The sequence below is a fragment of the Scyliorhinus canicula genome, chromosome 20, assembly GCF_902713615.1.
Source record: "Scyliorhinus canicula chromosome 20, sScyCan1.1, whole genome shotgun sequence".
NCBI classification, from domain to species: Eukaryota; Metazoa; Chordata; class Chondrichthyes; order Carcharhiniformes; family Scyliorhinidae; genus Scyliorhinus; species Scyliorhinus canicula.
In genome coordinates, this window is record NC_052165.1 from 36,208,479 (window position 1) to 36,225,277 (window position 16,799).

A 16,799-nucleotide genomic window follows, 5' to 3' on the forward strand; every position below is an offset into this window, starting at 1 on the left:
CCCTTTGTCAAAGCTTGTCAATATGAGAGAAATGGAGTTTGTCAGAATTGGAACAAATTGGAGATGTGACAAGCTTTGACAAAGGGTCATCTGGACTCGAAACATTAGCTCTTTTGTCTCCTGACAGATGCTGCCAGGCCTGCTGAGATTTTCCAGCATTTTCTCTTATGGTTTCAGATTCCAGCATCCACAGTAATTTGCTTTTAATCCTAATATTTCTTCGGTTTTAAAAATGCTAATCCTTAAATTAATTAAGACACATGTCTAATATTCTAGAGAAAATATTGAGAGGTCCCTGATTGGTCTAGGGAAGATAGAATCCTTCTGTGCAGGCTGTACCAAAGCTATAAATATGTTTAAGAACTACAAACAAAGTAAAACTTTCCTTGGAGGTGTGTCAGTTGATGTCACTAAATCCCATTATCAAGCTACTGAAGTATAGGAAGCCAATGAGAATGCTACCATTGAACCACAGCTGAGTAACATGGACCAATTAGAATTAGAAGCTCACAATAATTCATATACAAGTAGAAAATATTTTTCTTCAATAATTCTGCATCCACAAATTTATTTAATGATAGAGATTTTATTATAAAAGTTGCACTAAAAAGCATGACACATGTAAAGGAAGCACCCGTTTTTTTATGGCAATGAATACAAGTCAAAAATAATGTGAATCAATACAAATTTAAAATGACAGTTTTTAGTTGCATAGAATCACGTGAAAAATAATTCGCATTCAATTGTACTTTAGCTTTCACCCCAATGATGTGCCGAGTATACACGGCCTTGTGCACATGTATGAAGAAATTAATCCACAATACTAAATGGAAATGTCATGATAGAGAAAACGTTCAGATGTCCAATTAATTCCGCTTGAATAGTCTATGAAATAGTCAAATGCAGAGAATTATATACAAAAGGAAATAAAATGGGGCAGGCATGTCACACACTAAGTAGATCTGGTGAGATTTGGTTGCATACTTTCCAGTTTCAGTGCTGGGATCCAGTTACAACAGAGAGCAATCTGCATCCTACAAGCCAAGGAAAGCTAGTGTTCATTCCTTACTTTTAAACGGGATGCTGTCTTCCAATAGTGCAGGACAACCAAAGATTAAATATAGAGGCTCAAAATCAAAAAAAATCTAGGATTCCTTTCTCATTAACTAGGATGATCTTACTTGTTGCTCAGTCTGTTGATTATCTAGACACTCCTGGAGTTTGTCCTCTGTCATCGTTAAACGCTGTTCTAAGATTGACACTGTCTGGAAACAAAGCATAATGTTGCAATTAATTTCTTGCACACATTTACTGCAGATGAGGCAATACATTAGTGGGCATTTATTAAGGGACCGGATAAAGCAGTGGTTAACACAAGGACATTATTCTACTGAGCAATTATTTGGTGTGGGTTTTAAACTTCTAAATCCTAGCAGAAACTTAACTCATAGTGTTTGTAATAAGGGGAAAACAAAACCACCCACTGGAATTTTCCCCTACTGATTTTTCACCACTTGTGCTGCCCGGATGCAATGGAAGTTGCTGGCAGTAAGGAATTCACAAGATTGGAAGCCTAGATACAAAAATGATATTATAGTGGTGCATAAAAAGGCTACAGCAAATGCTTCAAAGGCTATAGACATTTCAACTGATGCATAGATCATTTGATTTTTCACTGGATTTTTTGGAACTGCAAGTTGGCCAAGCTTCTAAACGTGGATTACAATGATCACAATCTTGTGGAATGTCACACCCACCATTGTCAAAATTTACCCCAAAACAGCAAGGACAATAAAGCTAAAAGCAAATGACTGCGGATGTTAGAATCTGAAACAAAAACAGAAAATGCTGAAAATCTCAGCAGGTTTGACATCATCTTGGGCAGCACGGTGGTGCAGTGGGTTAGCCCTGCTGCCTCACGGCGCCAAGGTCCCAGGTTCGATCTTGGTTCTGGGTCACTGTCCATGTGGAGTTTGCACATTCTCCCCGTGTTTGCACTCCCACACATTAATTCACTCCTTTGCTAAAGCCTTAATTAGAAGTTTGCTTGTAGAAGACAGACAATGCTTCACGATGCAGAAGCATAGCATTAAATCTAGCTTTTTGTTTTAAACAAAGCCACAATGTTTATAATTTAAAGCCTCCTTGAAACATGTTTCTGAAAGATCCTAAATTCACTTGGAAAAGCAAATTAGTCATCTGGCTGCATGCATTATCAAGGCTGCCTATCTTGCTGCACGTTTCTTATTCTGAAGAAAACTCGGCAAAATCCTGTCTTCAACTACCTGGACTCGCTTATTTTAACTTTCTAGAACCCCTCTCACTGGACTCTGATATGCACATGAACTGCTAGCTATTTGGTTTGGTTTTAATATCCATTGAAGTGAAATTCCTTTCTCTCATTGCATCTTTCTTGTGTATATGATTAGTGACAAAATGTTTTCTGCGATAACCTGAACAAATAATCCTCCTGGTTTATAAATCCTAGAAGGTCTGCTGCTGTTGATTTTGTGAAAAAGAACTGGATGACACACGAACAGGGTTTGGGAAATACATCACAGCCTTATCAAAATGAAACCACTGATTATGGCCAGGGGGTTAGAAGAATTAGGGCTTCAGTCCTTAGGTCTCCATTGTACGTGATACTATTTCATTGCAATTCTGTGAGTTACATATCATAATAATAATCTTTATTGTCACAAGTAAGCTTACATTAACACTGCAATGAAGTTACTGTGAAAAGCCCCTAGTCGCCATACTCCGGGTTCACAAAGAGAGAATTCAGAATGTCCAATTTACATGTAGACCACACAGACAGTGACCCAAGCCGGGAATCGAACCTGGGACCCTAGAGCTGTGAAGCAACTGTGCTAACCACTGTGCTACCACGTCGCCCACAACAAAGGCTGGCCAGAATTGTAAGCACTGCAGGTGAAGACATGCAAACAGAGCTCAGTGATTTATTTAACAATGCAGTTGTGAGCAAAGCTCAGGCCATCATCGTGACTGGTCATCCAACTCAATAGTCTAATCTCTCACTCCCCATATCCTTTGATCCCCTTCGCTCCAAGTGCTCCATCTAACTGCTTCTTAAATACATACAATGTTTTGGCCTCAACTGTTTTGTGTGGTAGTGAATTCCACAGGCTGACCACTCTGGGGGAAGAAATTTCTCCTCGTCTCAGTCTGAAATGATCTACCCCAATCTTCAGATTGTGACCCCTGGTTCGGAACACCCCCAAAATGAGGAACATCCTCCCTACATCTACTCTGTCTAATCCTGTTAGAATTTGAGGTTTCTAGGAGATCCCCCTCATTCTTCTGAACTCCAGTGAACACAATCCTAACCGACTCAATCTCATCTCGTACAACAGTCCTGCCATCTCAGGAATCAGTCTGGTAAACCTTCTCTGAACTTCCTCTACAGCAATCCTTCCTCAGATAAGGACATCAAACTGCACACAATGGGCTGCATTCTCCGCCCCGCCGTGCCACATTACTGTTTCACCATGCCGGCAGGATCCTCCTTTACGCCAGCTGGTCAATGGGGTTTCCCACGCTGTCGGGAAACCCCCGGGCTGGCGGCAAAACGGAGCATCCTCCCAGCAGAGAATCCAATATTCCAGATGCGGTCTCTGTTATGTTATAGTGCATTGCAATGACCGAGTCAGTGCACCAAAGGATGTCTAGTTCGTGATTAGTTAAGATTTATTAACTTACGTGGGTAGAAAATACTAACGAACTATAAGCGGTTAACAACTAGAATACGTGAGCTAATACTAAAGACTATCCATGATGAAGCCTCACCCAGACTTTGCAATGTCATGTGGTGTAGTTCTACTGCCACCTGCTGGTTGGAGGTCTAACATGTTAACATACAGAATTGCTTATGCATATCATTACATCCCCTTTCCTTTAGATTTGAAGAAAAATACATAATTTCAACCAATTATACGTATAACATACATAGTATAACAATTCAGATTATTTACAATTACTGTTCACTATAGATTCAGTCAGTCAGGCTTCTTTCGATGTCTCGTTGGCCTTCTCAGCTTTCGTTGATCCGCCGAACCTGCTTGACATTCTAGTGGCTCTGAAGATGCTTCTGTTGGAACTGCATTTCTCCGTGCATCTTCAGGTTGAATCTTGTTCAGGTTGCATTGGTTTGGATAGACAGGAGTTTTCACATACATCATCTGCTGACAGTGAAGTAACAGATAGCTGAATTTTTAACAAACCTCTTCCGTTTCTCCTGGGTACCTGTCATTGCTCTGTGATGACTGTGTAGGATCTCAGAGCTATCTTCTGTGTCACTTTTACATATCATGACCAGCCTCTACCCTTACAATATCATTGTGTTCTAAAGGTTGTAGAGACCTGGCTGACCTGTCATGGTATCTCTTCGGATTCCTCTTTTGAGACTGCAGTTGATGTTTTATTTTGTGACTTGCTTGTTGATTTGAAAAACATGGTAACGTTGTTCTTATCTTCCTGTTCATCAGTGACTGTGATGGTGATAAACCATTGCTCGTCACCAAGGTGATGCTCGATAACTGAGCAATGCCAGATATGGGTCATCCTGGCTGACCGACATTTTTTAGTAATGGTTTTACTATTTGCACACTTTCGCTGCCTTTCCATTTGTCTGTGGATATAAAGAATTAGATGCAACATGCTTGAAGTCGTACTTCTGCGCAAATTCCCTCCATTCCTGACAAGTAAAACATGGACCCAACCTGTGGAATGCCATTACGAACAAGATAGCTTGAGCATACATTATAACACACCTGACTGACGAGCTGGAGAACTGCCACTAATCGCTTCTCGGCCTTTTGGCAAAGATGAGCACGAGGTCAGGTGTAATGCCTGGATCTGGTATGTCTCTGTTGTGGGGACCATGAATTGGATTCAATTTGGATAACTGCCCCTTCAGGAAAATTGGAAAAGTAACCTATGACCAGTAAACTCTTTCCCTTTGAGATAAAAATTAATGTATCCCTATTTTCTGCCATGGAAATGTCACTATGTCACCCATCTGCATTGTTCTTCCATTTGTCTATGTTGGAATTATTGACATGTCACGCATTCCTCTACCATCCTTTGAATATCCTTTGTTTTTTTATAAATTTAGAGTATTCAATTCATTTTTCCAATTAAGGGGCACTTTAGCACGGCCAATTCACCTAGCCTGCACATCTTTTTGGGTTGTAGGGGCGAAACCCACGCAAGCACGGGGAGAATGTGCAAACTCCATTCGACCCAGAGCCGGGATCAAACCTGGAACCTCAGCGCCATGAGGCAGCAGGGCTAACCCACTGCGCCACCGTGCTGCCCTTTGAATATCCTTTTTGATCCCTGGCCAATATACCGTGTCATGTGCTCACCTTTTACACTTTTCAATTCCGAGGTGGCCCTCAGGAATATTTTGTAAAATGTCGGCTTGCAGAAACTGTGGTATTATTTTTTCTTTGTTGCCTTCATAGGAATCCATTGGCTACACTTAGTTCTGCTCTGATACTGTGGTGACATTTCACTTTGTTTTTTTAAAAAACAATGGCTACCAATGGTCTGTGATCCGTTTCTACCACAAACATTGGTAGGCCATATACCTAGCTATGAAACTTTTCCAAGTCATTAACTAGTCCAAGATATTCCTTCATAATTTGAGTGTATCGACACCCAGAATCGGTCATGGACCTAGACGCATAAAGTTGATCATTCCCAATATCCTCAGAACTCCTTTCTTGTCTGACGTTCGTGGCATATTCATTACTGCCCGTATTTTCATTTGATCGGGCTGTATGCATTGAGCAGACAACTTGTCGCCCAGAAATGCGATTTCTTTAACACCAACTTGATACTTCTCAACACTCTTGTAGAATGTAGAATTTTGATGAGTCGTTGTGTTCATCCTTCGTAGAACCCCATATTATATCTTCAACATACAAACTCCTTGTATACCTCCCACAATGTGCTCCATTGCCCTGTGAAAGATTTCAGATGCGGATATTATCCCAAAAGGCATTCAAAGAAAACAGAAGCGCTCAAATGGAGTGTTAAACGTACAATATTTTGTATTATCTTCATCCAATTTGAGTTGTCAAAAATCCTGTGATGCATCCAGTTTACTGAAGCACGGCGCACCTGATTTTTGCTTGTTATTTCTTCACATTTTGGTATTGGATAGTGTTCTCGCTTGATGTTGGCATTGAGGTCTTTTAGGATCCATACAGATTCTTAAATTGTTATTGCGTTTCTTAACTCACACCACTGAATTTACCCAATCTGTTGGTTCTTCGATTTTCTTTTTTAAAATAAATTTAGAGTACCCAGTTAATTTTTTCCAATTAAGGGGCAATTTAGCGTGGCCAATCCACCTACCCTGCACATCTTTGGGTTGTGGGGGTGAAACTCACGCAAACACACGAGGAGAATGTGCAAACTCCACACGGACAGTGACCCAGAGCCGGGATCGAACCTGGGACCTCAGTGCCGTGAGGCAGCAGTGCTAACCACTGCGCCACCCTGCCGCCCGTGTTCAACGATTTTCTTAATGACCCCCAGATTTGTCACTCTATTAAGCTCAGCTTTCAACCGATCCCTTAATGGTGCTGGTACGCTCCTCGGACCATGTATTACGGGTTGCATATTATCCTTCAGTTGAATTCGATAAGTAAATGGCGAGACACTGAAACCTTGAAAAATCTCCGGAAATGCTTGTACTATTGAATCCACCAATCCACTGTGCGCATTCAAAAGCAAAGTCAGCACTATATACTCTCTTGACAAACTGTGTTTCACAAGTTTCCACACCTAGTAATGATTTACAATCTGTGGCTACAATTGAAAATTTCACTTTATGGATTCTATCTTTGATTTGAACATAAAACTCACACACATGCCTAAAGAATTAATCATATGACCATTGCAATCTTTTTAAAATATTGGTTTGTTCAAAATCTTGGTCTTGATTCTCATTGTTTCTATATCCGTGATACTGATGAGATTTGCTTTGCTCCTGTGTCGAGTTTGACATTTATAAACGTTTGATTTATGAGTAAAGAAACTGTCCAGTTATTTTTGTTTACAGTACACACTTCATTATTACTACATTTTATGTTCATCTAAAACATTTCATTTTGCTTGGCTACATTGGCTCCATCAATGAATAATGTATCCTCCAAATTTATTTCTTCAACAGTGTTTATAGATTTTTGAGAGTCAACTTTTTCGTTGGAAAAACACTGCTTGGCAAAGTGTACTTTGCCTTTGCACAAATTTTCCCAAAGGCGGGACATTGCTTTTAAGTGCCTATTTCCACACTGCTTACACAAAATGGTGGCGTCTGGCAATTTCTTAAAATGGCCACTGCTGTTGAGGCCACCTTTTACTTTCGGGTGAGTCACAATTTATGGCGTCGGCTTCATTCCTGTTTTTCGCGCCTAAACTTCATGTTTAACGCATTGATTTGCTGCGCAGCTAACACGCTGGCATGGCAATTTTTATTGCATCTTCGAGCTAGAGCTCATTCTCCCTCAAAAGACGTTCATGTACTTTCATGTTTTTGATGCCAAATACAATTTGATCCCTGATACCAGCATGGTAGCATAGTGGTTAGCACAATTGCTTCACAGCTCCAGGGTCCCAGGTTCGATTCCCGGCTTGGGTCACTGTCTGTGTTGTAGCCACCGAAGCTGGCCACTTCTCGACATAAAATGGAACATTGAGTTGCATGCAGGGAAAATTGGACAATGTCAGAGAGGCAAGCAGGTTGCAGAACCTCTCTGTGGATTCTGTCTGTGAAGAAACCAGACAGCACAGGAACTAGCAGTTTGCATACTAATTGAGCGATTCCCGGGCACAATAGACACAACAATTAGCTGCAATAGAAACATTCTATAGTAGGTCAGACTTCTTGGCGCCAACGGAGCCTGAAACAAAAGGACACAAACAAGTTAGAGAGAACCGCCTAGCGATCGAGGAACAGCCCCGTTATTGGGGAAATTCAAATCAATAGATTGGGAAGAGGCCCAATCGATGGCAAGTTTATAGAGGGTCCGCCCACATGGGCGCGAAACCCAAAACAGTACAAGACAGAGACCCCGACCCCAGCTCGCTCTCTTAGCCGGCCCTCCCAGCAGAACACCTTTGCAGCAGCTCTCCAGGAACTTGAACGTGAGAAGGAGAGGCCTGGCCAATTGCTACACTGACAAGTAAGTGTCATACAATGCACGCTACGAGAGTAGACACTCCTGACCCCTTTAGTCCACACCCACTGGAAGCCTGCAGATCCAGGACAAAGCAAGAGGCCATTGTTCCCTGATCCGGCAGTTCCTTTATTTCAGATAAGTATTGGCCTAGTAGTGGTAGGAACAGTTTAGTCTTAGTATTATATGCATGTGTAGCAAATAACTGTGTAATAATAAACGTGTCTTGTTTGAACTTACTAACTGGTGTATGGAGTCATTGATCTGAACATGAACCTCGTGGCGGTATCATAAAGATACCTGGCGAGTCTAGAGTTTAGGAATAAAACAGAGCCAATTGAGTGTAAAGCACACTCACCCAGAACGAGCAATAGTGTGGAGTCTGCACGTTCTCCCCGTGTGTGCGTGGGTTTCCTCCGGGTGCTCTGGTTTCTTCCCACAGCCCAAAGATGAGCAGGTTAGGTGGATTGGCCATGCTAAATTGCCCTTAGTATCCAAAATTGCCCTTTGTTGGGTGGGATGGGGATAGGGTGGAGGGGTGGCCTTGGGTAATGTGCTCTTTCCAAGAGCCGGTGCAGATGTGATGGGCCGAAAAGCCTCCTTCTGCACTGTAAATGCTATGATTTCTGCTACCATTAATTAACACGGCAACAAAGTTACTGTGAAAATCCCCTAGTCGCCACACTCCAGCACTTGTTCGAGTACACGGAGGGAGAATTCAGAATATTCAATTCACCTAACAAGCACGTCTTTCAGGACTTGTGGGAGGAAATCGGGGCACCCAGAGGAAACCCACGCAGACACGGGAGAACGTGCAGACTCCACACAGACAGCGACCCAAGCCGGGAATCGGACCCAGGTTCCTGGCGCTGTGAAGCAACAGTGCTGACCGCTGTGCCACCCTGCCACCCCACACATTTATCCAAATTATATGGTATCTGCTATTAATTTGCTCACTCAACTTGTCCAAATCACACTAATGGATCTCTAATGGAAAAAGACCTGTTTATTCTTACTCTTTTTCTGTCTGCCAATCATCTCTCTATCCATCTCAATACAATATCCCTAACCCCATGCTCTTTAGAATTTGGAATTAATCTATGTGGGACTTTGTGGAAAACCAATAGTCCAATTAAACCACATCCACTGGCTCTCCCTCATCAATTCTACTAGTTACACCCTCAAAGAATTCCAAAAGATTTGTCAAGCATGGTTTCAGTTTCATAAATCCATGCCGACTCTGTCTGATCCTGCCACTGCTTTCCAAATGCTCTGCTAGAAAATCCTTGATAATAGATTTGAGAATTTATCCCCACTACCGACTTCGGGCTTTTCCCTGTTTTCTCTCGACATTCCCTTTTTAAATAGTAGGGTTACATTAGCCACTCTTAATATGTAAGAACTCCTCCAGAGTCTATAGAATCTTGGGAGATGACCACCAATACATTCACGGTTTCTAGAGTCACCTCCTTAAGTACTCTGAGATGTAGATTACCAGGCCCTTCAATTTATCGGCCTTCAATCCCAGCAATTACCCCAATATCATTGCTCTACTAATATTGATCCCTTTCAGTTCTTCCCTCTCACTAAACCTCATGTTCCCCAACATTTCTGGATATGTTATCAGTGTCCTCCTTTGTGAAGGCAGAAGCAATATATTTAGTTGGTCAGCCATTTCTTTGTTCCCAATTATAGAATACCCTGTTTTTGACTCAAGGGACCAACATTGGTCTTCACCAATCTTTTTCTCTTCACATACCTATAAAAACTTTTAGTCAATTTGGACGTTCCTTGCAAGCTTCCTCTCATATTCTATTTTCCTTTTCTTTTCCCTTTCTTATCAACCCCATTGTCCTTCTTTTCTGAATTCTAAATTGCACCCAATCCTCAGGTCGATTTTGTTTTTATTGGTCAATTTGTGTGCTCCTTCCTTAGATCTAACACTATCTCAAATTTCTCTTGTGAGCCATGGTTTGGCCACCTTTCCTTTTTACTTTTGCGCCAGACAGGAAAATACAATTGTTGCAGTTTATCCATGGGCTCCTTGAATGCTTGCCATTGCCTATCCACGATCATCCCTTTAAGTAATGTTCCCCAATCCATCATAGCCAACTTGTGCCTCAAATCATCGTTGGTTCCTTAATTTGGATTCAGGACCCTAGTCTCAGAATCAACTCCACTACTCTCCACCTTGATGAAGAATTCTATCATATTATGGTCGCTCATCCCCAAGGGGGTCTCGCACAACTAGATTGCCAATGACTACTTTCGCATTACACAATACCCAGTCTAGGATATCCTATTCTCTAGTTGATTCCTCAACGTAAAGATCTCTCTTGACTCTTTACACCATCAATTTGAAAGACTCCCTTTGGGCTGGTGCTTTAGAATGTCTATAGCTAGGAATAATCTGTTCAAGAAGTTCCTAGTGCCATAAGCTTACTAAATAACATAAATTTAAACTTTCTACTATTTACTTTAACTGCAGTATGTGTTTTAATGGCAGAGTGCAAGGTGCTGAATTTACGTGGTATATGTATGCTTATCTATGGACAAATATATAAATGTAGGTATACATGAAATGGAGCAGCACAGTGGTTAGCACTGCTGCCTCACGGCACTAAGGTCCCATGTTTGATCCCGGCCCTGGGTCACTGTCCATGTGGAGTTTGCACAATCTCCCCGTGTTTACGTGGGTTTCGCCCCCACAACCCAAAGGATATGCAGGATGGGTGGATTGGCCACACTAAAATTGCCCCTTAATTGGAAAAAATGAAATGGGTACTCTAAATTTTAAAAAATGAAAGTACTATACAAGGTGAAGCCGAAGACAAATTTCCACTTTTGTGTGGAAATAAAGTTCGATTTTATAAATAATGCCAACGCATCCAGCAATCTCACTACTGTATCATTATAAACAATCAATATGGCCGCCACGATGACACAGTAGTTAGCATTGCTGCTTCACAGTTGGCCTGTCATTGTCTGTGTGGAGTTTGTATGTTCTTCCAGTATCTGCATGGGTTTCCTCCAGGTTGTCCAGTTTCCTCCCACAGTTCAATGATGTGCAGGTTAGGTGGATTGACCATGTTAAATTGCCCCTTAGCCTGTCCGTGCAGAATTTGCACACATTCTCCGTGTTTACGTGGGTTTCGCCCCTGCAACCTAAAAGTTGGGCCGGGTAGTTGGATTGGCCACGCTAAATTGCCCCTTAATTTAAAAAATGAATTGGGTACTCTAAACTTATTAAAGAAAAATTGCCCCCAAGTGTCCAAAGATGTGTAGGTTTGGTGGGGTGGCAGGAATAGGACGGGGGAGTGGGCCTAGGTGTGGTGCTCTTTCGGTGGGTCGGTGCAAGCTTGATGGACCGAATGGCCTCCTTCTGCACTGTAGGGATTCTATGATTGGAAGCTGTCCAAGTTATATTTTAAAAGGAGCTTGTTGATACTGTCAATACTACAGTCTCTGGAGAAGTATGAGAAACACAAATATGAGAAACAGACACAGAATTGCATGTTCGAAATCAACCAACTCCTGCAGAGAGACTGGGTCCTATACTTTGGTGATGAGAAATCTTAATTAAAGAGCAAAGAATCTCCGATTGGAGGAAATGGAAACTGATTCAATGGTACTATCAAACACCAGAATAGAAAACTGCACACTGGAATTTCATAATGACGTTTTCAGATTTGCATGCTTAGAATGGTGATTAGTTTTGGACCCAGTGTTTGGAGAAGAAGAATCTCTCTCTCTCTCTCTCTTCCAGCTGCTATCATGATTGGAAAATTGGCAACAGGCCTAAGGTACACTGATCTTTGAAACAGATTACCACGTTTTCCAGACTGTCTTCCGTAATGGGCTTGCAGTACAAATTGAAAAGATTATGGGCGAGATTTTCTGCCACCCCACAGCCCCGTGGTGTGGCGGATGTGGCTCACCACTGGTGGGATCTTCAAGACCCGCTGAGGTCTACAGTGTTTTATGTGACTCGCCTGTCCTGCTGTGGAGGAAATTGCTGCATTGCAGGGTCACCTTTGGCAGGACTGGAAAATCCCACCCTTCATGACAACTCGTTATTAGACTTACTCTTTTGATAATTGGAGTTAGGATTAAAACTAAAATAGCACTCCTGTGACTAATGTGATGGTAACAGTACTTGCAGACGGCAACAATCTATTTCAGCTCTTAAAATACTGGTTTTAAAAACTTTAATTCGGAGACTAAGAGTGACAATGGTGTTTAAAATTTAGTTGTAGGGCTAAAATAACTTTTTAGCAAACTATGAATTAATTGCTCTCCACTGAAAAATAAAAGAGTGGAATTCAGGGTCCGTTGCTGGCAGAAACTGCTTTTCCCAATAGGTCAAGGATTACTAACTCGAGTTTAAAAGTGGACTATGGTTATTTCCAATTCTTAGTCAGATCAATAAATTAATACCCTGAATTAATTTATCAGACCCAATTTGATCATGGCAATTTTGCAGATTTTGGTTTAGTTCAAAAGTTAAAACAGGACATGTTTAAGGGATCATACTTTGGCACAGTGGTAGCACCCTTGCCTCTGACTTGGAGGTCATGACCTTGATTCTAGGTACCAAATCACAATTTATATGATATTCCAGGTGTAGTACGGAGAGTTCGGTACTGATAGGGTTGCCATCTTTCAGATGAGATGTTAAACCAAGAAGTTTTAAGACACTAAAAAATCCCACGGCAATATTTGAGCAGAAAAATAGCCTTGGTCAAGGTTTGTCCCTCAACAAACGCCGCTGAAACGGTCTCAGTTTTGGCACTGAGGACCCGGGTTATTGCCTTTGTGGAGTTTGCACATTCTCTCAGTGTCTGGGTGGGCCACGCTAAATTGTCCCTTCATTGGAAAAATCTAATTGGGTACTCTTTAATTTATAAAATAAAAATGTCTGTGTTGTTTGTGGGGCCTTGCTGTATACCAATTTGCAATTTGCACATTTTCCTATTCACAACTGTGACTGTACTTCAGAGGTACTTCATTGGCCAAAGTTATGAAACTGTGGGAGATGCTATATGAATGTAAATTATTTTAAACTGTTGCAATCTTGAGGATTTAAGATAGATATTAGTTCTGGATTTCTTTTGTCATATTAGATTAAGGTTAGCAATGGCAGTGTGTTTTAACATTCCACGAGTGGTGACAAACACATTTGTAAAGCAAACGCAAAACCCTGAAGTAAAAAGAACACACTGAGGAGTAAGCGTAATTTCTGCTACCGACAACATGAACATTCAAGGAATATTTATCTTCTGTAAGGAGAATGTATACAAGTATACATTCATCTGTGCTTATGAAAACATGTCCTCAATGCATGTGGGAAGAACTTTTCTGGAGTATAACAGCGAACGATTTGCATGAAATAGGGTGCAATCTATTATTGGGGGTTATGGTATTCATGGCATTCACATTAAACAAAATGTCCCCTTTTTGAAGAAGTCTGTAAGACCAGCATGGAGCAGGGGTCCAAGCTTTCTGAACCCAAGTCAGATACAATTATCTCCAGACACTAAGAGCCATGACATTTTTTTATTACTAACGCACACACAAGTGTGCTCTCCCTCCTTCCCACAAACACCCTCTCCATTTCAGTCTTACTCCACCTTCCCACTACTCAGATTTCTCCACCGTGCCTGGATGTGGGGTGGAGCAGATGGGGCCCAAACTCCATTTCACACCTTCCCACACTGTCCCATTCACCTCCCTCACACCATCAGAACCAACACTCCTCTCCCCCACCTCTCCTCTACCCACCCCTGCAAAAATCACACCCTACCCTGGCGGTACCAGCCAGCACCTACTGGAGCTTGGCCTCCGCATCACCAAATCACAGAAATTGGGTTGGACCAGTCAGATTTCCAGTGGATGCGATAGCTCTGCATACCTAGCCAGGAATGATCCAGATTAATCGCCCCACCTTAACTACCTCACTTTATCTGTAAAGCTGCAGTATCTGTAAAAAGAGCCATGGTTTGGCCGCCCCTGGCATAATGTATGTTTTGTTTCTCCCCAAAAAACACGACTATCAGTCAGATTTATTTTCCTGAACTGTCTTGAATGGGTAGATTTTCTCTCATCTGTTACTTAGAAAATCTTGGCTGAATTCCAATCCTAAGAAGTCAAAGATGAAAATATAATTTGACCAAAGTTCTAATACCTAATTCTTTCATTATAACATTCAATAATCGTGAACAAGCCCAATGTTTCACAATTTTAAACAGCATGGATTTCTATTCAGCCATTGCGCTTGTGCTGCCTTTGAAAGAGCCACAAACGTACAACATTCCCATACCCTTTATCCAAATCCTTTAACAAATCTCCTTTCCAAATTTTAAAGCTATTTTGAATTCTGCATTCACTATTATTTCTGTTAGAGAACTCCTCCTAACAACACATTTTAAAAATAAATTTAAAGTACCCAATTCTTTTTTTTTCAAATTAAGGGGTAATTTAGTGTAACCAATTCACCTAATCTGCAGATCTTTGGGTTGCGGGGGTGAGTCCCACGCCAACAGAGGGAGAATGTGCAAACGCAACACGGACAGTGACCCGGGGCTGGGTTCAAACCCGAATCCTCGGCGCCGTGAGGCTGCCACCATGCCACCCCACCCCCAACAACATTTTGATTAGTTTTACCCTAGTTACCGATTCACCATGTAGTGAAAATAGATTTTATTTAAAACGCTTATAATTTTGAACCACAATTACATTTTCTGTGGGATAAATATTGGGCAGGACCTTGGCAGAACTCTTCAAATAGTGGGCAAGAGTTTTTTTTACATTCACTCAGAGCAGATAAGACTCTCAGTTTAATGTCTCACCCAAGAGATGGCACCTCCAACAATACAGTACTAATCTGCCAGCCTACATTACCCGATCAATTAAGTTGATGGAAAAAAACAGCATACAAACTTCCTTGTACTGCATATGTAACCCCATTACAAAGTGGGTTTTTTAGCAGTTATTTGTATTTATCCTTGATTCACTGAAATAAATTCAACTAACACCCGTAATGTGCGAGACATCATTTTGCTTCACAGATTTGTTGCTACCACTGAAGTAACAGTCTTGCCAATTAGCAGCTCTTTAGATACAAAAGTAAATTCCCCAGAGCTAACTTCATCAATTATCAACTCTTTACCCACCTCATTGCCTAGCCAGCTCTCTGTGGCTCTTTCCGTATTGTCAGTTGTCCTCTGTGCAGGACTCCCTACCACCCCTTTCTCCCTCGCTAAGTACCGAACAACAAATCTTGCTTATGAACATTTTCCGCACCTATTGCTGAATCTATCGTGCAGTAGAAAGTTGCTCTAGTTTGTGGCCAGTAGATTTTTACTGCCACCATCACATGGTTCTGGCAGAGTCTGTGACCAACTCCACATAATGTTTATTGATGCCCATATTCTTCCCTCAAAGACCTCCTGGTGGCTATCTTAACAAATTTACAACATTTAGTCTGGAGCTGCCGAAGGCTGTGCAAGGATTGTTGCCAGGCCCCATCAGCACTAAGATTACACCAAGTGCAATATAAGAGCAAAGAAATTAGATAGATTTAGCAATAAAGGAATGTGCAATTTCACTGGAAGTAGTACTGTACATTAGATGGGGCGATTATCATTTGCATGACGACAGTTGAATTTAACAGGCTGAAGTATGTCTGTAGAAAACTAATTTAATTCATTCAACATTGTAGCTTTGAGAGGAGTATGGCACACATACTTCGCCAAGAGATCAGACATTCATGCAGTGATCCAAATGGCCTCCTTTGTGCTGACCATTCTATTATTCACCATCTTGCTGTACATAAATTTGTCGCCATCTGCTGCATGACAACAAGCAGGGCTGGCAGCTTGCTGGTTACGGTATTAAACTAGCAATTTAGAAGGAGTTTAAATACCACCTTTGCAAATGAAAAAATGGAATTCAATAAATTGATTTATGATGGGCTGGTACTACAGAATGGAAATTCAAGTTTCCGGGCTTTTGTAAAGATCTATCTTGTTCATAGATGCCACCCAGGAAAGTGAATCTACAAGTGAATCTACAAGTGAATCCAAATCCACACGATGTTCGACTCTTATGCTATCAGCACATATGTAAGATTTGGACAAGGAGGTGAACCATTGACAGGGTCAGCAATTGTAGGGGCCAGCTTACTTCTGGATCTCCACTCCTTCCGCTCCATCACTGGCAGCTACGGTGGAACAGTGGTTAGCACTGCAGCGCCAGGGTCCCAGGTCCAATTCCCGACTTGGGTCACTGTTCTGAGCGGAGTTTGGACTTTCTCCCGTGTCTGCGTGGGTTTCTTCCGTGTGCTCCGGTTTCCTCCCACAAGTCCCCAAAGACGTGCTTGTTAGGTGAATTGGCATTCTGAATTCTTCCTCAGTGTATCCAAACAGAGTGCACCCGAACAGGCAGCGGAGTGTGGCGACTAGGGGATTTTCACAGTAACCGCATTGCAGTGTTAATGCAAACCTACTTGTTACACTAATAAAGATTGTTATTATAGATTTGAATGCCTTTCTTCAGCATCTCCACTTTGCCACCTCCTTTTCAGGCCAA

At 41.6% G+C, this 16,799-nt stretch overlaps 1 protein-coding gene across 11 annotated transcripts in view; it reads right to left on the reverse strand.

Moving 5' to 3' along the window:
* Positions 1 to 566: 566 nt before the first annotated feature.
* LOC119955270 (POC1 centriolar protein homolog B-like) overlaps positions 567 to 16,799 on the reverse strand; it is a 121,302-nt gene continuing 105,069 nt past the window's right edge. For 4 of the 11 annotated variants that reach the window (XM_038781335.1, XM_038781339.1, XM_038781336.1 and 1 more), the window contains one exon: positions 567 to 1,265. In XM_038781335.1, coding sequence (XP_038637263.1) covers positions 1,167 to 1,265 — 99 coding nt within the window. In that variant the 3' untranslated portion in view covers positions 567 to 1,166. Of the gene's footprint in view, positions 1,266 to 1,484; positions 1,574 to 7,742; positions 7,935 to 16,799 lie in introns of those variants that run through there. The other 7 variants (XM_038781332.1, XM_038781330.1, XM_038781328.1 and 4 more) reach the window with 4 other exon arrangements.